This window comes from Thalassophryne amazonica, chromosome 19 (genome assembly GCF_902500255.1).
Source record: "Thalassophryne amazonica chromosome 19, fThaAma1.1, whole genome shotgun sequence".
In the NCBI taxonomy this organism is placed as follows: Eukaryota; Metazoa; Chordata; class Actinopteri; order Batrachoidiformes; family Batrachoididae; genus Thalassophryne; species Thalassophryne amazonica.
In genome coordinates this window covers 2,187,052-2,209,488 of record NC_047121.1, presented here as the reverse complement: position 1 = coordinate 2,209,488, position 22,437 = coordinate 2,187,052, and the positions used below count along the sequence as shown (strand labels likewise).

Sequence of the window (22,437 nt, the reverse complement as noted above, 5' to 3'; positions counted from 1 at the left end):
ATTATTTGAAATGTGTGTGTGTGTGTGTGTTGGTGTGTGTGTGTGTTGTGTGTGTGTGGTGTGTGTGCGTGTGTGTGCCATCATCTTAGTTGTAGTACAGAAACATTAGTGAAGGTTACAAATGATCTTCTTATGGCCTCAGACAGTGGACTCATCTCTGTGCTTGTTCTGTTAGGCCTCAGTGCTGCTTTTGATACTGTTGACCATAAAATTTTTTGCTGCGGTGGTTTGAATCATATTTATCTAATAGATTACAATTTGTTCATGTAAATGGAGAGTCTTCTTCACAGACTAAGGTTAATTATGGAGTTCCACAAGGTTCTGTGCTAGGACCATTTATTCACTTTATATGAGGTCTGTGAGAAAAGAAACTGACCTTTTTATTTTTTTAAAAAACTATATGAACTAAAAACTATATGAAAACGCCTCTGTGTTGATAACCATTCGTAAGATTTAGGCGGCTTTCGATGGCTTTCAGTCGAGTGAGTATCCGAGAATTGTTTAATAGCTGGGCATGTTCAAACTTGTCCTGTCTGGCTTCCAGCGGAGTGTTTTGCTGTGGCGCCGTACCATGAGCAGCTGGGTGCCGACGCGCGAATCCGTCCGCATGTCTTTCATTACAAAATCTCCTTTAACAGTGGAATGTCTGGATAAATTGCTGATTCTGACCTCTTCTGAAACTTCTCTGTACTCTCACGACGTCCTGGGTCAACAGAGGCTTAAATTTGGAAGTTTTCAGCTCGAAACAGGCTGACGACGGCGGCTCGGTGCGCCGTACGGCTCCGTGGGCAGTCCTTAAAGCGACAGTAACACTCCATAATCTCTCATCAGCCCTTAAAATTTTCACCGAAAACCGTCTGAATTTCTCGAATGGTGTCCACTCGGATCTGCCTTACAGTTTCTATAAAAATTTTGATAAAGCAAAGCGCCAGTCTCTCAGCAAGTAGTTAGACAAAGGAATTCCGACAGGAGGGGTGGACCAGTGCTCACTCAAAGCCTGCCCACAGGCGAACGACGCAACTGACAGGCGTGAAAAAACTCACGCATGCGCACGAGGGTTCAAGCTTGTCTGATGTAATCGCACGTGATTCAAATCCATATAGTTTTTGAAAAAAATAAAAAGATCAGTTTCTTTTCTCACAGACCTCATACATGCTTCCCTTAGGCAGTATTATTAGACAGCATTGCTTAAATTTTCATTGTTATGCAGATGATACCCAGCTTTATCTATCCATGAAGCCAGAGGACACACACCAATTAGTTAAACTGCAGGATTGTCTTTCAGACATAAAGACATGGATGACTTCTAATTTCCTGCTTTTAAACTCAGATAAAACTGAAGTTATTGTACTTGGCCCCACAAATCTTAGAAACATGGTGTCTAACCAGATCCTTACTCTGGATGGCATTACCCTGACCTCTAGTAATACTGTGAGAAATCTTGGAGTCATTTTTGATCAGGATATGTCATTCAATGCGCATATTAAACAAATATGTAGGACTGCTTTTTTGCATTTACGCAATATCTCTAAAATTAGAAAGGTCTTGTCTCAGAGTGGATGCTGAAAAACTAATTCATGCATTTATTTCCTCTAGGCTGGACTATTGGTATTCAATTATTATCAGGTTGTCCTAAAAGTTCCTGAAAAGCCTTCAGTTAATTCAAAATGCTGCAGCTAGAGTACTGACGGGGACTAGAAGGAGAGAGCATATCTCACCCATATTGGCCTCTCTTCATTGGCTTCCTGTTAATTCTAGAATAGAATTTAAATTCTTCTTCTTACTTATAAGGTTTTGAATAATCAGGTCCCATCTTATCTTAGGGACCTCGTAGTACCATATCACCCCAATAGAGCGCTTCGCTCTCCAGACTGCAGGCTTACTTGTAGTTCCTAGGGTTTGTAAGAGTAGAATGGGAGGCAGAGCCTTCAGCTTTCAGGCTCCTCTCCTGTGGAACCAGCTCCCAATTCAGATCAGGGAGACAGACACCCTCTCTACTTTAAGATTAGGCTTAAAACTTTCCTTTTTGCTAAAGCTTATAGTTAGGGCTGGATCAGGTGACCCTGAACTATCCCTTAGTTATGCTGCTATAGACTTAGACTGCTGGGGGGTTCCCATGATGCACTGAGTGTTTCTTTCTCTTTTTGCTCTGTATGCACCACTCTGCATTTAATCATTAGTGATTGATCTCTGCTCCCCTCCACAGCATGTCTTTTTCCTGGTTCTCTCCCTCAGCCCCAACCAGTCCCAGCAGAAGACTGCCCCTCCCTGAGCCTGGTTCTGCTGGAGGTTTCTTCCTGTTAAAAGGGAGTTTTTCCTTCCCACTGTAGCCAAGTGCTTGCTCACAGGGGGTCGTTTTGACCGTTGGGGTTTTTCTGTAATTATTGTTTGGCTTTGCCTTACAATATAAAGCGCCTTGGGGCAACTGTTTGTTGTGATTTGGCGCTATATAAATAAAATTGATCTGATTTGATTAGTTTCTGACATTCCCAATACTCAAAGCTATAGGGCCACCAATATGGATTTTATGAAGAAGTGACAAATTTACGATACCCATATATCTGCTGGTTGCACATAAAATGGCTATGAGTTTTAACAATTCAAACCCTGATGACAATGAAACATAATTCAGGCTTATTTTATAATTTAAACATGAACTTTGTCAGAAATAACGCTAAATACAAGTAAGTTGTCCATACATTTAGGGACATGACTGTAGTTTTTTTTTTTTGGCTGCCAGCGCATCATCTTTTCACTAAATCCTGTTACACATTTGAGCAGCTTTTGTGCCAGCTAGTGGCAGTGTGAGCATTCTGTACATTTCCTACTTGAAACCCAAAAATTCATTAAAAAAATTAGTTATATCAGAAATGCATTTTTTTATATGGTACATGGAGCTTTGACCTCCCAGTATTCATGTATTAAAAAAACAAAAAACTGAGTTTCAGAATTTTGCAGTTCTTGAGTTTGAAGATAAAATGTTTGCTGAAAGGATGGAATGTCTCCTGACAAGCACAATTTACAGTTGTGAATAACCAACAACTAATCAATGTACGTCATGCTGCCGTCAGTTGGATTGACAAGTCGCTATGTCGCATGCTCAACGTTTGCATAATATACGATTGTTCTATTTTGGCCCCATCTAGCTGACAGCATAGCAACCGCTTGCCTCTTATTCATTGTGAAACACCCACTCTGAAAATGAACAGCAACTGGGCTCTTGTAGCTAATTCAGCCAAAGGGTGATGGGGTCCCAGCCATGCTTGACAGCATCTTTTAACAGTGCATGTCAGAGCGCCCTCTACTGGAAAAACTACATACTGACTCTGCTTTCAACAGAGACTTGTTTTTCAGTCGTTTATTTGGTAAAGTAAAAGTTTTCATATCAGCACTAATAATGCAGACATCAACATGTTTGTGAAATGCTCATATTTGCTGATTGGTCAACTGATAAAAAAAATCAAATGACAGCTGTCTTCAATACTGAAAAAGCCACAAGGGAGATTTTTGAGGACTTTTAGTGATTTGACACATTTTTCTGGATCTATCCTGAAAATTTTAATTTGTTTCCAAAAATTTGTATTTTATTTATTTTTGTAAAATGTTCAAAAAGTCAGATGCTGCTCAGTAGTTAATTGAACTAATAACTGGGATAGTTTTGTCTGTGGTGAATGTTTTGTCTCTAAGTTAAAGTAAAACAAGGTTGACATCCATTGGATTCTTTGCAAGCATGACAGATGGTGCAAACTATTCCTTTTTAAAACCTTATTAACTCAACCAATAAATTGCATCATTTATTACCAAAATCGTAGCAACTTTAGTTTTGACCCCTGTACAACCTGAAATTGACCTTTGTCATAATTTTTGCTGTTTTTACCCCATAACATTCAGTCACAGATAGTCCAAACTATAGCTTTTTCAAATCTTTATGATCAGACAAATAATATGGTATAGCTTTCAATGTTATTATTGGAACTCTTTTAAATTTTGACCCCTGTAGGTCATTAGAGGTCAGCTCCTGGATGCCTCCACATCTGAAAAAAAGAATCTGTTAATTTGAGTCAAATTGAGTGCTTTAGTCACAAAATGAACTGTTATGGACATTTTAGCTAGACTTTAGCTATATAAACTGAGTCATTAAATTGACAGAAAATGTACTATATCATTATTGGGATAAGAAATGACCGATGTGAGTTATAGTAAGCTGAGGGCCAGGGACACACATGTGACTCCAACTTAGGCTGCACATTTAACCCGGTCTGGAGAAGGTTATTTTCAAAATCTCAGCTTTTATAGAAAGTCCTGGTGTGTTATTCTGGCTTTGTAGTACAGCCCTAAGATGTTAAAACCAGCGGCTACATCCACGATGTGCCGAAAACTGAACTTTCATTCAGTATCATAAGCCTTATTACATTAACTTTTTTTAATATATGTACATAATGCTTGAGACTGTTGGTGACTTCTAGTTCCAGCATCAAACATATTTTCACATAATGCTGACAGTCATGACAGGGTGACTGTCAGCCTTGTTTGACTCCAAAGTCAAACAAGGCTGTTCTTGATCTGGCCTTAATTGATTCCTTTAGATAAATATGTGAATGATGTTGTTTTCTCTGGTATGCATGTCTGTGGACAAGATGACTCAAAAAAACAGCCCAATGGATTTCCTTCAAACTTGGTGGGGATATGATTTTGATAGATATCAAAAGATAATTAGTTAAATTTTAGTAGAATTTGGCCAAAGATCAAGAAAAACCACATCTGAAAAACACTTATTTTGTGTGTCTTAAAACCCAAGAAGCATAGATAGATGATTAGTAGGTATCTGTCCTGGGATAAAGTATTATTGATGCACTGGTATAATAGTACAGTGCACTATGTAATTCTGTAGGATTTGCGTGCCAAAATTGAGTTTTTTTGTTTAAATGGCTTTATTTGGGTGCCAATAAATAAAAAATGTCAGGGTCCAAATTTTCAGACCCCTGGAGCCCACTCTGGGGATGCCCCTTAAGTTTCCTACCAAAAAGGTCTGATTTTCGGTAATATTTCTAAATTGTAAGTTAATCTTGGTAATATTAAGGTGTTTATGAGACATTTAAGGGGTAACATGATATCAGGCTACCAAATAAAAGACATATTTTTGTATTTTTTAACAATTTTGTTAACATTTTAGCATTAAATATAAGAAAATTAGAACAAAAAGCACCTAATTTCTTTAACTTTCTTAGGACAAGAAATTATTTTATTTCAGAATGTGATGGAAATTCAGCAGCATTATTTACCCATACTGAACACATAATAATAATAATAATAAAAAAAATACCATTTAAAGCTAAGATTTTATTTAAGGTAATAACATCTTACATAACGCAGTGCATAAATACTACAGTATAATAAGTACATTTTAAGTATCATATGGACATATAAATTTACGCAGGCATGTAAATTAGAGAAACAGTGTCCTAATCATCATCATCCTCCTATTCATCATTTCTATCAACATTTTCACAGCACATTGAGAAGCATTTACATAGAGGGGTGCATGGAATATTGTTCCTCAGACAAACACACCATCTTATTTCTTTACATCCTGATTTGCACCCACACTTGGCTAGTTCAATGACTGCTCGAGGTGCTGGGAGCTCAAGGCATTTCAGAGGCACATACATCTCATTCTGAATGTTCCATCCATTTCCTTCCACAGAGGGGAGAGATGCATTTTTGTCATCATAGGATTGATCTCTCATGCAGACAAAGTTGACCCTTGCTATATGTGGAAGCAGTGCAGCACAAGTAGGAGGCAGTATTTCTCCTTCCAGATTCTTTGATCTAAACAGCTCCTGTCGCAGTGCAGGTAAGGTGTAAGGGCCAGTGGATGAATAGACATGACAAACAAACCTCTTCAAAGGTCTGACCTGTTGTGGCAGCTCACCATCAATTAGGTTCATAGGAATAGGACCACAACCAAGATCAGAGAAGCACTGTAGAGCAGGATCATTATCCTTAAGTTTCTTGTATGCATTTACCCAAGTCTTTTTGGTTACTCCTACAAATTTGCCTCTTTTGGGGGGTCTAGGGGGTCCAGAAATTTCAACCCCAATATTTTTCACTTTATACACCCATAGGGAGCCATTAGAACAAAGGAATTAATTTTGGCAAGCATATCCTATGGAAGCCATGCCAAAGTCCATTATTTCAGTATATATCGGATTTGGGGGCCCCTTTTGGGGGGTCTGGGGGGGTCCAAAAATTTGGACCCCAATATTTTTCTCTTTTTTACACCCACAGGGAGCCATTAGAACAAAGAAATCAATTTTGGTAGGCATATCCTACGGGAGCTGTTTTTGTGACATAGTGCACTGTACTATAACGCATTTGGACTGCAAATCCTGTCACCATGTTTTTGATTCATCACCGCTGGACATAAAGAGCTTTTAGTCCAGCAGTTTAAAACAGTTTGCATCATCTTGCTGTGTCCCACATCGTGGTGGTGACGCATGAACAAGAGCAGCATAGCTGGAGTAAGTCTTTTTTTTTCCCTGAAAATATTTATGCTTTTCTTTGCTTTTAAAGTATGTGAATGTCATCTGACTATTAGTGTGAAGCTGACAGCAGCTAAAAACAGCAGTAGCATGCCCAGAGAGCAAAAAAAACAAAAAACAAAAAAAAACACCTTTGCTTTTTCCAGAGGATGGGACAAGATAAAAACAAACTTTCTTACCTGTCAATCAGGCAACACTTTTCCACATAAATATAAGGAGTTCTCCATTCTCACTGCTCAATGTGCAGGTTAGGGGTGGAACCCAAGGAAAAGATGATGGACCCCCCTGAACCATCATCTTTTTAAAGGTCTACTTTTGAAGATATTTTTTTTTTACATATACTAGTCGCAGTAACGTGATGATATTTTGAATTAAAATATTTTAAGTCAGTATTACTCTTTGCCTTAGTTTTACTACAGTTCTGCACAAAGTGGAATTGATGGGCCATATAAAAATATATGGACTTAATTTATCTTCATTTTCATATATATATATATATATATATATATATATATATATATATTTGTTTTTTTTTTTAAAGCATTGTCTAAGCTCTTGTATAACTGGGTCTGTTTGAACTTCCAGCTTTAAAATCAGGTCAGCTGGGCTGAGGGAAGCCAGGAATATGAAAATGATAAAGGCTCTTGCATTAGTAATCTTATCAAACAAACATGTAGGTTGTGGTGTTAATTTGGGATTAAAGGCAAAGAAAAGGCGAAAATATTAATACAACAGACATTAAGCAGTACAAGTAACGTATTAAAAAGCTGAGTTACAAAAACCACACATTATAAATTATGAATGTATTTAAATGAAACTAATATAGGCAATAGTAAACACACAGGTGCATCAATCATAATACTTATTGAGTATCAGAGGTCTAACGTATCAGATCAAGTTTTGAGAAATGACTGAGACCTAGTCTGACGCATATATTGATCAGCAGAATATTTGTGATTGATTGATATGAAGGACTTCTTTATGAAGTCATACTTGGTACAAAAAAAGCTGTTGCAGACAGATGTGTATTTATTTGTACATTTATATTTTGGTGTGTAGAGTGTGCACAGTGTGCATCAGCCTTCTGGTGCATTTCATTGATGATTTTTCTTTATTATTTTTGCACTTGGTCTTATGGGTTAGTTTTGGTTTATTGGTCCTCTGGTTGCACATGGTTGTAATAACGGCACCACAGCATGAAGCAGCCCAGCACATGGTGTTCCACTTACAGCTGTGCCTTCAAACCAGAAACGGGGTGCGGTAATCCCCACATGACCCGTGCTTGTATCAGGTCTTTGACCTTGTTGCCACGTTTTGGGGTTTTGGTCTCTAAGGTGTGTGTGTGTGTGTGTGTGTGTGTGTGTAATGTGAATACGGTCAGACCGTGAAGGGCAGATTAATGACAGCATCCCTGCACGTGCTGATAAGGATGCCTGTGGAGACAAAGGCACCGCCTCAGCCAGTCACAGCAGGGCAGCTGTTTTCTGTCTCCCCCTCTTGTCAGAGGATTTTGTCCCTTTTTTTTTTTTTTTTTTTTTTCCTCTTCCACTGCAGCTGATTAAATCCACATCTGAATCTGCCTCCTGTGAAGCCAGTAAACTGACACCTCCTGCTTCATGTGCAGAAAAGTTGGTATTCATCTGTGATGATCAAGGGCGTGTTTTCTGACCGCGACTGTTTGATCATTGGTGGTTGTTCTGGATGTTTGTTTTGTGTTGTGTTGTGTTGTGTGTGTGTTTTTTTTTTTTTGTGGCGTTTTCCGGCAACTCACACGTGAAGGTAAAAAAGCCACACATCCATTTCTGCTCCACAGACAACCTGCGTGTGAAACACCATCAGCACCAGTGAGGGGGATCCCCTGAAGTCCACTGAGGTGGATCCCAACGTTCCAAACCCCTCAGAGATTGGAGCAAATGTAATCTTTATGTTCCAGCTTCCCGTCCTTTTGTCTGTCTGTCAGCAATTTAGCATCATCTTAATGGGATGCAAATGCTACATTCATGGTGCGAAAAGCTGGAAACTGGACAGGTTTCTATACTGATAATAGGAAGGTGATGGTCTTGAGCTGAAAGCAGTTAGAGACCAGAGGATCCCTGTCACACCAGAAATTCACTAAGGGTCCTTGGACAATGTCCTTAAATCTCAACTTCTTCCATCTGAGAAGCACCACAAAAATGTACAACACTTTAATAACTATACTATACAATATAGGAGCTGACAGCAAGTTGCAGCAAATGAAATTAATTCTGATTATTTTTAGAATTTTGTGTTTTTTACTCACACTTTATTACCAGTGTTACAAATATTTTTATTATTGTTCATCTTTTAAAATGCTGTAATCTGTGGAGTCATTCCTAATAATAATATCAAGAGCAGCATTAGTAGTTTGGTGCTTTGTGACTGGCTGAGGTCTGTGGATTTGGAGCCTGAACCCCCAGTGAGAGAGAATAATAATCAGATTTTTCCTAAATCTCAGAAACATTAAATGTTGTTTTCTTGTACATCTCCAAATAAAATGGAACACAATGAAGAAAAATGATCAAAATTTGGTCGACTCTGACTCACCAAATTAGTCAGAATGAGAGGGAGCCCAGTGGAATAGTGCAGTTACAAGGAGTGGAAGTGATGAAAGTAGATGAGTTTAAATATTTGGGGTCAACTGTCCAAAGTCATGGAGAGTGTGGTAGAAAGGTGAAGAAGAGAGTGCAGGCAGGGTGGAGTGGGTGGAGAAAGGTGGCAGGAGTGATTTGTGACCGAAGAATATCAGCAAGAGTGAAGAGGAAAGTTTACAAAACAGTAGTGAGACCAGCTATGTTGGACAGCTAGAGACGGTGACACTAACAAAAAGACAGGAGGCAGAGATGAAGATGTTGAGATTCTCTTTGGGAGTGACAAGAATGGACAAGATTAGGAATGAACATATCAGAGGGACAGCTCAGGTGGGACAGTTTGGAGACAAAGTCAGAGAGGCGAGATTGAGATGGTTTGGACATGTGCAGAGGAGGGACCCAGGGTATATAGGGAGAAGGATGCTGAGGATGGAGCCACCAGGCAGGAGGAGAAGAAGGAGGCCAAAGAAGAGGTTTATGGATGTGCTGAGGGAGGACATGCAGGTGGTTGGTGGTTGGGAGCATCCAAAAGAAGAAGGAAACCAGTCTGCCACCTGCTGGACTTGTCCAGGTGTGATGAAATTAAAGTTTACATCTTAACCAGGACTGAAAATACTGTCACACAAAATTATAATGACCTCGTGATTGACCATTTTTTTCAGAGTTGTCTGGGTGGCTTCCCTCACTTGTCGTCTTCTTGCAGTCACTCAGTTTTTAAGAGCCGCCTCCTCCAGACAGACTTCCTATACAGTGCCACACTGACTGTTCTTGGAAATGTTCACATGTTCATTCCCTGACTTGTCTGAAGAGAACTGGCTCTAGAAGTGATGATTTTCTTGTTACACTAAAGGGTGCCGTTACTGATCCAAGTCATCATTTTGGGTTTTCTAGTTTTAATTAATATGTCATTTTGTAGATTTGTTTTCATTGTGACTTTAAAGAGCATCAGTTTAGAAAATGCTATCTACAGAAGCCCAAATTCATTTGCTCATTCATTTTCTGTACCCATGTCTTCCAGTTAAGTCTCTTTGTGTTGGGGGGGGGGGGGGGGGGTCACAGAGCTCTATTTGGGTTCAGGACCATTCAGAAAAGCGAACAGCAGAAGGTGATTTCTTGAATAAAGACAGCGGTCATGTGTCTCTAACACTGTTGCCCCAAAGCAAGATGGTCATGGTAAATGGACTGCATTCATAGAGCGATTTTCCATCTGCATCAGACGCTCAAAGTGCTTTACAATTATGCCTCACATTCACCCTGATGTCAGGGTACTGCCATATAAGGTGCTCACTACACACCGGGAGGAACAGGGGATTAAGGACCTTGCCCAAGGGCCCTTAGTGATTTTTCCAGTCAACCTGGGATTTGAACCAAGGATCCTTTGGTCTCAAGCCCAATGCTTAACCACTTGATCATCACCTCCCCATGAGTTTGATTCCTCCCTGTGGAGTTTGCCTGTTCTCCCTGTGTTTGTGTGGGTTTCCTCCAGCTTCCTCCCGCATTTAAAGACATGCAGGTTAGATGGACTGGAAACTTTCTAATTGTCCAAGTCTCCCTTGCAAAAGAGATCTTGATGTCAATGGGACTAACCTAATTAAATAAAGGTTAAATTCAAATGTGACTGTTCTATCACTGCATTTTTTTAAAACCATATTTGTTTGTTTCATGTCTGAGTTGTTTCAAGTCACAGAAACTTCAGTTAAAAATTAGACAATGCAAAAACTGTTAAGACAACAGTTGTCCTTTGGATGTGATGACACAGACAGTCACTGGTCCCTCCACAGCAAGGCTGCACTCACTGACTCACTAAAAATGCATATCAAATTTGAAACAGCAGGTGTACATGGTCGTAGTGCAACTCTAAATCAGATGTTTTATTGCACTTCATGCATTACACATAACATCAAGCTACACACAGGCTTGATTTTTCAAGTAAACTACTAAAATGTTTAAACTGCATAGTTTGATACATTTAGAGTTAAAAAAAAATAGATTTGCAACTTGCTGTATCATTGTGATAGACTAGTTGAGAGTTGCCATGGTACTTTTGCTAGTAACTTCCTTTTGCTTGCTGATTTCACAACAAAATTACAAATCAGAGAAAAAAATACATAATCTGTGTGTTTATTATGATGGCAAAAAAAATACAGCATTGAAGATGCTTTGAAAATTATTATGGATGGAAATTCAAGTGAGGTGGAGCACCTAGGGAAAGATGAAGACTGAAAAGATTCAGGAAAGCACAGATAGTTGTGATAAGGAAAATACAACACAAAAGCAGTTGGCAAAACTGAAAAGGAAGTTGTATCAGTGGAAAAGAAAACTGTTTCATCCACTCTGAAGACAGGCTTGACTGGACACCATGCATGTATTTCAAAGATTGTGTGACTGAGAAAATGCTACAGGAAGAAGAAATGAAAAGCTGGAAAGTCAGTGAACACAATCCCAAAAAAATGGAGCAAAGTTTGGGTACGTACATGCACATGGGGATAGTACAGATGCCCAGCGTACAAACCTATGAGAAGTGGACACCAGGTAACCTAATGTCACAGTATGACCACACCATGGCCTCAGTTTCCACAGTTTATCCTCAGACACAGAGAGGTTGTTCTGAAAGGGAGTCTGTGTCAGCAAATTCAGGAATTGATCCTGTTTTTTTTTTGGGGGGGGGGGGGGGGGGGCAATCGAACCACTGGGCAATGTGAAGCACTGGGACTGGAAAGCCACTTTTGGTGGTACACTGTTACAGTGACATAATCAATCCATGGATCCGCTACAAGAAAGACCTGGAAAAAGTGACACCCAAGCAAAAACCCCGCCCTTGCAAAGGTTTCAGGCTTGTGTTGGCACATCTCTCACAAATGCAGGAAAGTTCAAAAAGTGTGGCAGACCACTATCCTCCCCAGAGGCAATACCAGGCCCTCTGTGCAAGAGGGAAACCACTGGGGTGCCCCCTGATGTGAGAAAGCCTTGATCATTTCCCAACATGGGAAACCTGACAGAAAGGCAAGTACCGCACAGGTCACTTTGCCCATGTCCACTGTGAGAAATGCAGAGTGCGTCATTGCCTGAACAAGGACAGAAACTGTTTTCAGGCCTTCCACCATACAAAATAAAAATGTTGTGGACCACAAAATGATCCTCTTCCAGTTCCATTAGTGGATTTCTCTATGCTGCACGATGGTAGCACTTATACAGAATAATGCTATTAACTAATGGGAAATATTATTGTTGATATTTGGAACTACCAGTATGTTAGTTATGTTTGTGTGTCATTATGTTTGTTAAAGATATTTGAGCATTGTGACAGGCTGTATCATATATGATACACAGTGAAAGTCATATTTGGAAATTGATCATTCAGGTTTTTTGTTGTTCAGAAGGACAAATAAAGGCCACAGTTTCAAAGAATTGGAATTTTTGTCAAGTTCAGGCTTTACAGGATTTTTTTTTAAAGCGCTGTGATCTCTGTGCTGAGTGCTGGAGCACTGGATTATAATGCAGCACAGACCCACAGTTCAGTCTTTCAGCACCTTGGACAGCGACACAGCTTCCAGTCTTATGTTCAAAGGATGCTGCACGTCCACACAAGATATTTAGAATGTTGTGATACTGAATGATTTTCACAAATTAAGTTATGAAAAAATGTGCATACAGGCTTACAGCTGTCGCCGCACTACTGCAAAGTCTGAGTGTGATGGACCTCAACAGGTAGATGATAGAAGCTGAGGAGAGGCACAAAGTGATATTGGCTGTGCTCATACAGGAACACAGGCATCAGAGCACCGTGGAGGTGGTGGACCTCATTTTATATGCACTCCTGGTGTGCGTCACACACTAGTCAAGAGTGACTGTCTTGTGCAGACAATCTGTGTCACGGGGTGGGCTGTACTCCTGGTTTACAGGGCTGGTAATTTGCAAGTCTCACACACTGGACATGTGTTGATCATGTGTGTCAGACACACACTTGGCACCAGTTGACGACACAGTATTCCACACGCCTCATTCACAATAGGCGTGACATCTGTACACGACGAGTACCACAGTTGTACTCTTTGGCAAACATTCCCCCAGATACCTGCACCATGGCTGTGACCTGCCGCACATGTGATATGATTCCTTCTTTATGTTCTCTAATGTCATATACCAACACAGAGCAGAGTAGCTACCTAAACTCTGTAAGGGAGTTAGAGTATCTTGTCAATAGTTTTACATCCTCATTGAAGACAACTTTGGATGCTGTAGCTCCTCTGAAAAAGAGAGCTTTAAATCAGAAGTGTCTGACTCCGTGGTATAACTCACAAACTCGTAGCTTAAAGCAGATAACCCGTAAGTTGGAGAGGAAATGGCGTCTCACTAATTTAGAAGATCTTCACTTAGCCTGGAAAAAAGAGTTTGTTGCTCTATAAGAAAGCCCTTCGTGAAGCTAGGACATCTTTCTACTCATCACTAATTGAAGAAAATAAGAACAACCCCAGGTTTCTTTTCAGCACTGTAGCCAGGCTGACAAAGAGTCAGAGCTCTATTGAGCTGAGTATTCCATTAACTTTAACTAGTAATGACTTCATGACTTTCTTTGCTAACAAAATTTTGACTATTAGAGAAAAAATTACTCATAACCATCCCAAAGATGTATCGTTATCTTTGGCTGCTTTCAGTGATGCCGGTATTTGGTTAGACTCTTTCTCTCCGATTGTTCTGTCTGAGTTATTTTCATTAGTTACTTCATCCAAACCATCAACATGCTTATTAGACCCCATTCCTGCCAGGCTGCTCAAGGAAGTCCTACCATTATTTAATGCTTCAATCTTAAATATGATCAATCTATCTTTGTTAGTTGGTTATGTACCACAGGCCTTTAAGGTGGCAGTAATTAAACCATTACTTAAAAAGCCATCACTTGACCCAGCTATCTTAGCTAATTATAGGCCAATCTCCAACCTTCCTTTTCTCTCAAAGATTCTTGAGAGGGTAGTTGTAAAACAGCTAACTGATCACCTGCAGAGGAATGGTCTATTTGAAGAGTTTCAGTCAGGTTTTAGAATTCATCATAGTACAGAAACAGCATTAGTGAAGGTTACAAATGATCTTCTTATGGCTTCGGACAGTGGACTTATCTCTGTGCTTGTTCTGTTGGACCTCAGTGCTGCTTTTGATACTGTTGACCATAAAATTTTATTACAGAGATTAGAGCATGCCATAGGTATTAAAGGCATTGCGCTGCGGTGGTTTGAATCATATTTGTCTAATAGATTACAGTTTGTTCATGTAAATGGGGAATCTTCTTCACAGACTAAAGTTAATTATGGAGTTCCACAAGGTTCTGTGCTAGGACCAATTTTATTCACTTTATACATGCTTCCCTTGGGCAGTATTATTAGACGGTATTGCTTAAATTTTCATTGTTACGCAGATGATACCCAGCTTTATCTATCCATGAAGCCAGAGGATACGCACCAATTAGCTAAACTGCAGGATTGTCTTACAGACATAAAGACATGGATGACCTCTAATTTCCTGCTTTTAAACTCAGATAAAACTGAAGTTATTGTACTTGGCCCCACAAATCTTAGAAGCATGGTGTCTAACCAGATCGTTACTCTGGATGGCATTTCCCTGATCTCTAGTAATACTGTGAGAAATCTTGGAGTTATTTTTGATCAGGATATGTCATTCAAAGCGCATATTAAACAAATATGTAGGACTGCCTTTTTGCATTTACGCAATATCTCTAAAATCAGAAAGGTCTTGTCTCAGAGTGATGCTGAAAAACTAATTCATGCATTTATTTCCTCTAGGCTGGACTATTGTAATTCATTATTATCAGGTTGTCCTAAAAGTTCCCTAAAAAGCCTTCAGTTGGTTCAGAATGCTGCAGCTAGAGTACTGACGGGGACTAGAAGGAGAGAGCATATCTCACCCGTGTTGGCCTCCCTTCATTGGCTTCCTGTTAATTCTAGAATAGAATTTAAAATTCTTCTTCTTACTTATAAGGTTTTGAATAATCAGGTCCCATCTTATCTTAGGGACCTCATAGTACCATATTACCCCATTAGAGCGCTTCGCTCTCAGACTGCGGGCTTACTTGTAGTTCCTAGGGTTTGTAAGAGTAGAATGGGAGGCAGAGCCTTCAGCTTTCAGGCTCCTCTCCTGTGGAACCAGCTCCCAATTCAGATCAGGGAGACAGATACCCTCTCTACTTTTAAGATTAGGCTTAAAACTTTCCTTTTCGCTAAGGCTTATAGTTAGGGCTGGATCGGGTGACCCTGGACCATCCCTTGGTTATGTTGCTTTAGACGTAGACTGTGTTTCATAATTATTGTATGGCCTTGCCTTGCAATGTGGAGCGCCTTGGGGCAACTGTTTGTTGTGATTTGGCGCTATACAAGAAAAAAGTTGATTGATTGATTGATTGATGTGGTGGTTTGTGAATGAGGTTTTAATCGTCTCCGCTGGGCTCGGATCAGCTGTTCATGTGGTTCTGAGAGGTTCATTTCTCAGGCTGCTCTGCTAAACACACACAGTTCAAACACCTGTTCATGGCTTTTCTTCTGTTTGTAACTCACTTTCATGACTGTCAGATAAAATAGCTAAGACGTGTTTTTCGTGTGTGTGTGAAGTTGTGGCATTTTGTCAACACTGCTGCAGTCATCTTAAATGTCTAAAATGATGTAAAATGCTTGATTCTTTTATTTTCATCAAGGTTTTAACCTTGATGAAAAGAAAATCTTCATACAGTAGATTTAAAAATGAAATGCTCTTGATCAAATGAGAATTTTAAAAGGGGTCATTGTACAAAATCACATTTTATCTGTTTAATGTTTAAATGTTTTCAGACATTCTCCTGATTTAAACATTTAAATCTTTAAATGTGACATATTTATGAGGGTAGCAATAACCCCCAAATGCTCTGATCTTACCTCACATTATTAAACCCTGTCTCACACATGCACACACACCCACGCTGTGGTTGAGGATTACGTCTGCAGGCCAAAATCATGGAAAATCCTGATATGTAAGAGTAGAATGGGAGGCAGAGCCTTCAGCTTTCAGGCTCCTCTCCTGTGGAACCAGCTCCCAATTCAGATCAGGGAGACAGACACCCTCTCTACTTTTAAGATTAGGCTTAAAACTTTCCTTTTCGCTAAGGCTTATAGTTAGGGCTGGATCAGGTGACCCTGGACCATCCCTTAGTTATGCTGCTTTAGACGTAGATTGTGGGGGGTTCCCATGATGCACTGTTTCTTTCTCTTTTTGCTCTGTATGCACCACTCTGCATTTAATCATTAGTGATTGATCTCTGCTCCCCTCCACAGCATGTCTTTTTCCTGGTTCTCTCCCTCAGCCCCAACCAGTCCCAGCAGAAGACTGCCCCTCCCTGAGCCTGGTTCTGCTGGAGGTTTCTTCCTGTTAAAAGGGAGTTTTTCCTTCCCACTGTTGCCAAGTGCTTGCTCATAGGGGGTCGTTTTGACCGTTGGGGTTTTTCATAATTATTGTATGGCCTTGCCTTACAATATAAAGCGCCTTGGGGCAACTGTTTGTTGTGATTTGGCGCTATATAAAAAAAAAAAAATTGATTGATTGATTGATATGCAAAGTGAAAGCTGCTGCAGCACACAGAAATTCCACTTTAAGTCATGTCCTAAAATATACTTCATAGTGCTGAAATGAATCATGCTGTGCACATTAAATTGGAATTTTTACAAAGTTCATAAGTTACACTTTATTTTATGCAATAAAATTGCAGTTGTTTTTAAGATTATGTATGTGTCATTTAGAGTAATTAACCAGGAAAAAGCATCTGCACCCTGAAATTTGTGCAAAAATCAAATTTGTCAGAGAGCTTCTACAGGAATAAACATTCAATAAGTGAGTGAAGCAAAACAAAGATCTGGAGAACATCATGTGATCCTCCTGATCACCTCACTGATCAGCAGAACAGATCCTGTACAACCAGGTATCAAGGGAACTGTAGTCCTGTTTGTAGTGGACTACAAATTAAACAGAGTGATGTTGGCACAGACATCAAGCACATAATATACAATAATTATAGCAAAATCAGATAAATCCAAAGAGAAATGAGTCTGACAGAAACACTGAGCAGCTGCCATCAAAACAAACAAAAATCTATTAAACACTCTAATAGGTAGTTTTTTTTTCTTTCTACTTGTGGTGGTCATTTAAGAACAGTAGGTAAAATTAAACTGACCTTTTGAGAGGCTCCGCCCCTCACAGATGGGATGTCACTCCTTGGCTTTGATGAAACTTGACTGGGCTGCATCAGTGTGTGAACGTGTGATGTTGTCAGAGCGCGGTGGACAGAGCTGTAGTCAGCCCAGCGTCCTCCTGAAGGCTTCACCAAACAAAGTCCTCTTTGTGTCTCAGCGACTGCACAGGGACCTGCATGTGTCTCTGTCAAACTGCACGTCCCCAGTGAATAATGGTTTCATGCTTTTTATTGTTGATGTTTAGAATATTGGGATTAAAGGCTGTGTCCACCGCTGTGTGGCTTGGTTTTCTTTTGTCTGTCTCACTTTTAAATGTGTGTGTGTGTGTGTGTGTGGGAGGTATAAGGTTACAAAAGCCGTGTTGTCTTTGGTGCAGATGATGTATTTGAGGTCTCGATTGCAGCCGTTTTTGTCTCACTGCAACATGAAACCTGTTAAATGTTCTGAGCAGATGTCTGTTGTTGTAGATTGACGGCTCGAGGTCACGTGCATGTATGATCAGTGAAGTGTTATTGCCAGACTCTACTGTCATACTTTCACTTCAAAGTTTGCCCTCATTTTCAGGAACGGACACATTTTGAAGACGTATGTGTGTGTTTTCAGACGCCGGCCCTTTGCATGGATTATGACGCATGTTCTCCATTTGCATGATTGCCAACATGCAAGTGACCAGAGTGTTTCTAACTTTGCTTGTTTCTCTCTTTGTTTCAGAGGTCAGCACTAAAATTCCAGGTGAGTTCTGACTTAAAGAAAAACAGCAGCAGGATTCATCCCTCACATATTTTCATGTGTTCATTTAAGAATTGTGCTTTGAATCCACTTCAAACTGTGACTGACCAATACACAACTACACCTTATTAAAAAAAAGCTTAGCCTAATAATTTGCAAACTGGAGAAACTTTTTGAGAAATTTTTGATGCCTTTGTCACCATTTTTTTTTTTTTTTACCCCATAACTCAGTGACTGTAGATGGTTCAAACTGTAGCATTTTGGAGTTTTTATGATCACATGATGTGATGTCATATCTTTAAATTTGACCCTTGATATCAGCTGTAGTTTTCTCAAAGTGATATTCTGTCACCTCAGGTGATACTGAACACTTGGCTCATGGACTAAATGGACACCTGGATCGTGTCAGCTCTGCAGTTGTCCTGATGTGATGAAAATCACTTAAAACAAAATCAGGAGTTTCAATGTCCCATTTAAGTTGATCACCGACCAACTTTTCTAAAACTTTTGAGCGAACACACAATTTGGAGATCGGCCTATAGTTGTTAACTATGGGGGGGGGGGGGGGGGGGGGAGCACCAGCTTTCAGCAGGAGAAGAACATAAACAGACTAACATATTTTCAGAAACAGTAAGATTAAAACAGTCCAGTCCCATGTTTTTTTTCGTGAATCATTTCATGATGGGTTTTTTTTAAACTCACTATTACTAACCCTACACCTACCCCAACCCTAACCTTAACCATAGCCTGTAACCATAACCACCCATACCCGCCTGCTACACATTTAATTATGTGCAGCCATCATGGAATGAATTAGAATGAATTGGTGCTGCCATGATGAAAATTCTGCACTTTTCTGACAATATAACGAACCAATAGATTAATGTATATTTCATGCTGCTGAATCACGACATGCCGTGAGACCGGGTTGGATTAGAAATATGACACAGGTTCTGCTATAAAGTTTGCAGCTGACCTCAAAAAGAGGTTTGGAGGCGAACTAAATATTGTGATGATTTTCTTTCTATTATTTTGAGGAGAATCAGAGAAAGATCATGAAATAAGTGAAATTTGAAACAGGAAAACTTCCAAAGGGATGAATTCTTACTCTCTGCATTTACACAGCATTGAATAATTCATGTGGTTCTGTTCCTGGAACAATGATGGAATGACTTTGAAACCAGTCAGAACACTTTTTTGTCATTATCCTGAGTTCCTGTTTTCTGTCATGACAAATACTTTGAGATCACAAAGTGCGACTGGCAGGAAATGAAGGTGAAGTTTCCTTCAGAAGAAGCTGCAATAACACAGCCATCGATGAATGTGTGACACACACACACACACACACAAAAATCTTTTCTTCTTCTTCTTCTTCTTGTTAAAAAGTGGAATTCTGGATCTGTGTGTAAATGTTGATAAGCCTGTTATCATGGATCAAAATCAACGGCCACTAATTATCGATAGTCATCAATTTTAATGTCTGATCATATTATAATATCAGACGTTTAAATCTATTACTGGTTGAAATGTTTCTATGCAAGTGTGAGTCATTCAAAAGCTACCAAATCATTGGTCAATCAAAATGATTTACACTGATCAATCATCCATAATGATTTGTGGGTGACTGATCAGTCAAGAGTCTAACAATTTAGGCTGATCAGTCGGTAGTTCATAATTTGAGATTGACTGGTCAGTTGTTCATAAAGGTTTAAATGGATCAATCAGTTATCTGTTGATCACACAGTGAGTTGCTCTGATTGATCAGGTTGAATGTTGACACTTTTGTGTTGCTGAAGGTTCATGTGGTGATTTCTGCACCAGTTCATCATCACTCATTCACTGCGTCACATGTTAACGTATGAACAGATGAGACTTTGGAGCTGGTGTTTCCGACTCGAAGTGTTCCCGGCATCAGGAAACTTCGGATGTGTGCCGATGTCATGCTTTCCATGCTGGAAAAACATGTCATCACAATACCTCTGAGTATTGGAATCTGGAGTGTCCTTCACTCTCTGCTCTCTTCTCTTCAAGGTGTGGCTCATATGATGGCAGAACCAGGTATGCTTTCCTCCTCCTCCTCCTCCTCTCCTGTGTTTGTTCTGACTGAAGGTGGCGCTGCACTGAAAGCAAACAGGCTCTGACCTTTGACCACAAATGGCATTGATCATTTAAATTTTTTTTTCTGAGTAACACACACACAAAACATGTCTGCAAAAACTGCGACACAAAGCTGCATGTGTGTGTTGTGTTAGTGTTGGTCTCAGTGTGTGTCGGTACATTAGTTTGGAGTCTTAATCCATCAGGTAATCAATCAATCAATTAAATATTGTGGTTTGTGCAAATGTCATGATGGACAATTCTGCTCACCCAATTACAGTGATGACAAAATCTGATCACCTTGTGGTTTGTCATAGATCTGATTGTAATTCCATTACTGGTGAATTACAGAGCAGAAGGTCCACCTTGTCTGAGGTCTTTGATCAGCAGGTGAACACACACTCTGCTGGTTCACTGACACAGTGGAAGAGGACGTGCCTGTTGTCTCTTCATTCTGTTTGTCTGCATGCATCGGTGCTTTTTGCTGCACGTCAATGGTGCCAATCACACCACCAGTAGCCGCCCTCACCGGCTGGAATCCCAGAAGGTGAACAGCGGTCAGTCAGACTTTGTTATATTTGGATGAAGTTGATCAGATTTTCATCAAATTTGATCATCTGGAATGAGTGAATCTCACAAGACCTCCAGTTTGCGTGAGATCGGGTTCCACTGAGGGTCTTAAGGACCACACAAGTCCCTGGACAGAAGGTTGGTTTCTGTAACTTATTGTAGGAGATGTTTTATTTTGGAGTCAGTCCGACGTTACAGTGGAGCTGCTCCGTTTGGAAGCCGCTCGCTTTGACGTGACGAACACTGAAGTTTTCTAAATCTGGAATCAAATGACTGTCTCCTGGGTTTGTGCACAGCCTGCAGGCCTGATCTCTGTGTCACTGTGCAATGCTAACGTTAACTCGTGGAGCTCCATAAACCACGTGACATCACCATGCTGACGTTTTGCTGAACACTGGCGTTCTCGTGCCGTGCGTGCTTGCTTGGTGTGACTGGTTGTTTTGTTCAGGAGTGCTGCATGTTGCTGCTGTGCACGAGTATCTGGCCTCCCGCATGTGCTCGTACCTGCACTGTGAGTGTTTCTGCTGGACTTTGGACTCAAAGGTTTTCTTGTCTTTTGTCTGTCTGTGCTCTGTTGATGTGGACAACTTCTCTCTGCAAACTGCTGCTGCTCTTCTAGCTAAAAGCAAAGGTACAGCATTTTTGAAATCTTTCCTTTTCCGCCTCTATGAAAAGCGACGTTTGCTCTGTGAGTGTTTGACTAAAGTGTGATATTTACGTCTTTTCTTGTTTCTGCTGTAACTCACCAAGGCAGCTCGCATGAACACAGGCTTTGAGGAACATGTCAGAGGGAACATAGAGGGTTTTACTTTTCCCAATAACTGAAGGATTGTCAGCAATAAACAGCAGCAGAACTTTGTCATCATTACTCTGTTTTACCTCCTGTGAGAACAGACATCAAGCTGCTACACAGTCGTGTCCTTTCAGTCCACATGGACACGGCAGAAATCAGGTCCCACTGCAGCACACAACTTCACGTTGCATTATGGCACATTTTTCATGTTTCCTGTTAAACACTAAATGGGAGGAAATGTTGAAACTTTTTTTTTTGTTGTTAATTTAAATAAAACACATCAGCTTCACACCAAGACTGAAGACATTAGTGGACAGCAGTGTGGTGGATGCGTATTCCAGAGAACTGTTTGGTGTGCTGTCGAATGATGACTCTGTTACCAGTGACGTGGCCACAGTGTGACTCATCTTAGTGTGTGTCCGAGTCTGTCAGTGTGTCCGACTTCACTGTGACATTACGAAGCAAAAACGACTGATTCACTGTGTGATTTGTTGAGTCCTGTGTGCCATAGCCTTGTCCCTAATAGTCCACTTTGTGTTCAGTCAGAGGATATTAATCTGCACCATCTAGGCCTGATGACTCACGTGCATCGCACCCTAGACATAGACCCCACATGTGTTAACCCGTTCCACCCGGCCCAGGTCTGGTCCAAGTTGGCAAGATAGACGATATCACATCAGCTAAAGACATTTGTTCCATCTGTCACCTGGGACAGAATGTTCATGTATCTTAGAAATGTTAAACAAAAAAACAGGCTTCATTTCCTTTCCAACACAAAGTATTTCACATGGACTCAGTGTGTTTGTGAAAACTGTAAAGTCAGGTTGTGTGCTCAGTTGCTGTTGTTTTTTAGAACCTTGACTCGTTAAAAC

At 40.2% G+C, this 22,437-nt stretch overlaps 1 protein-coding gene across 1 annotated transcript in view; it reads left to right on the top strand.

Annotated features, from left to right (window-relative positions):
* Positions 1 to 22,437, top strand: part of nrxn3a (neurexin 3a) — a 580,025-nt gene that overhangs the window by 16,253 nt on the left and 541,335 nt on the right. The window contains 3 exon segments of the mRNA XM_034159719.1: positions 18,088 to 18,108; positions 20,137 to 20,163; positions 21,392 to 21,403. Of these exon segments, the coding sequence (XP_034015610.1) occupies positions 18,088 to 18,108; positions 20,137 to 20,163; positions 21,392 to 21,403 (60 nt within the window).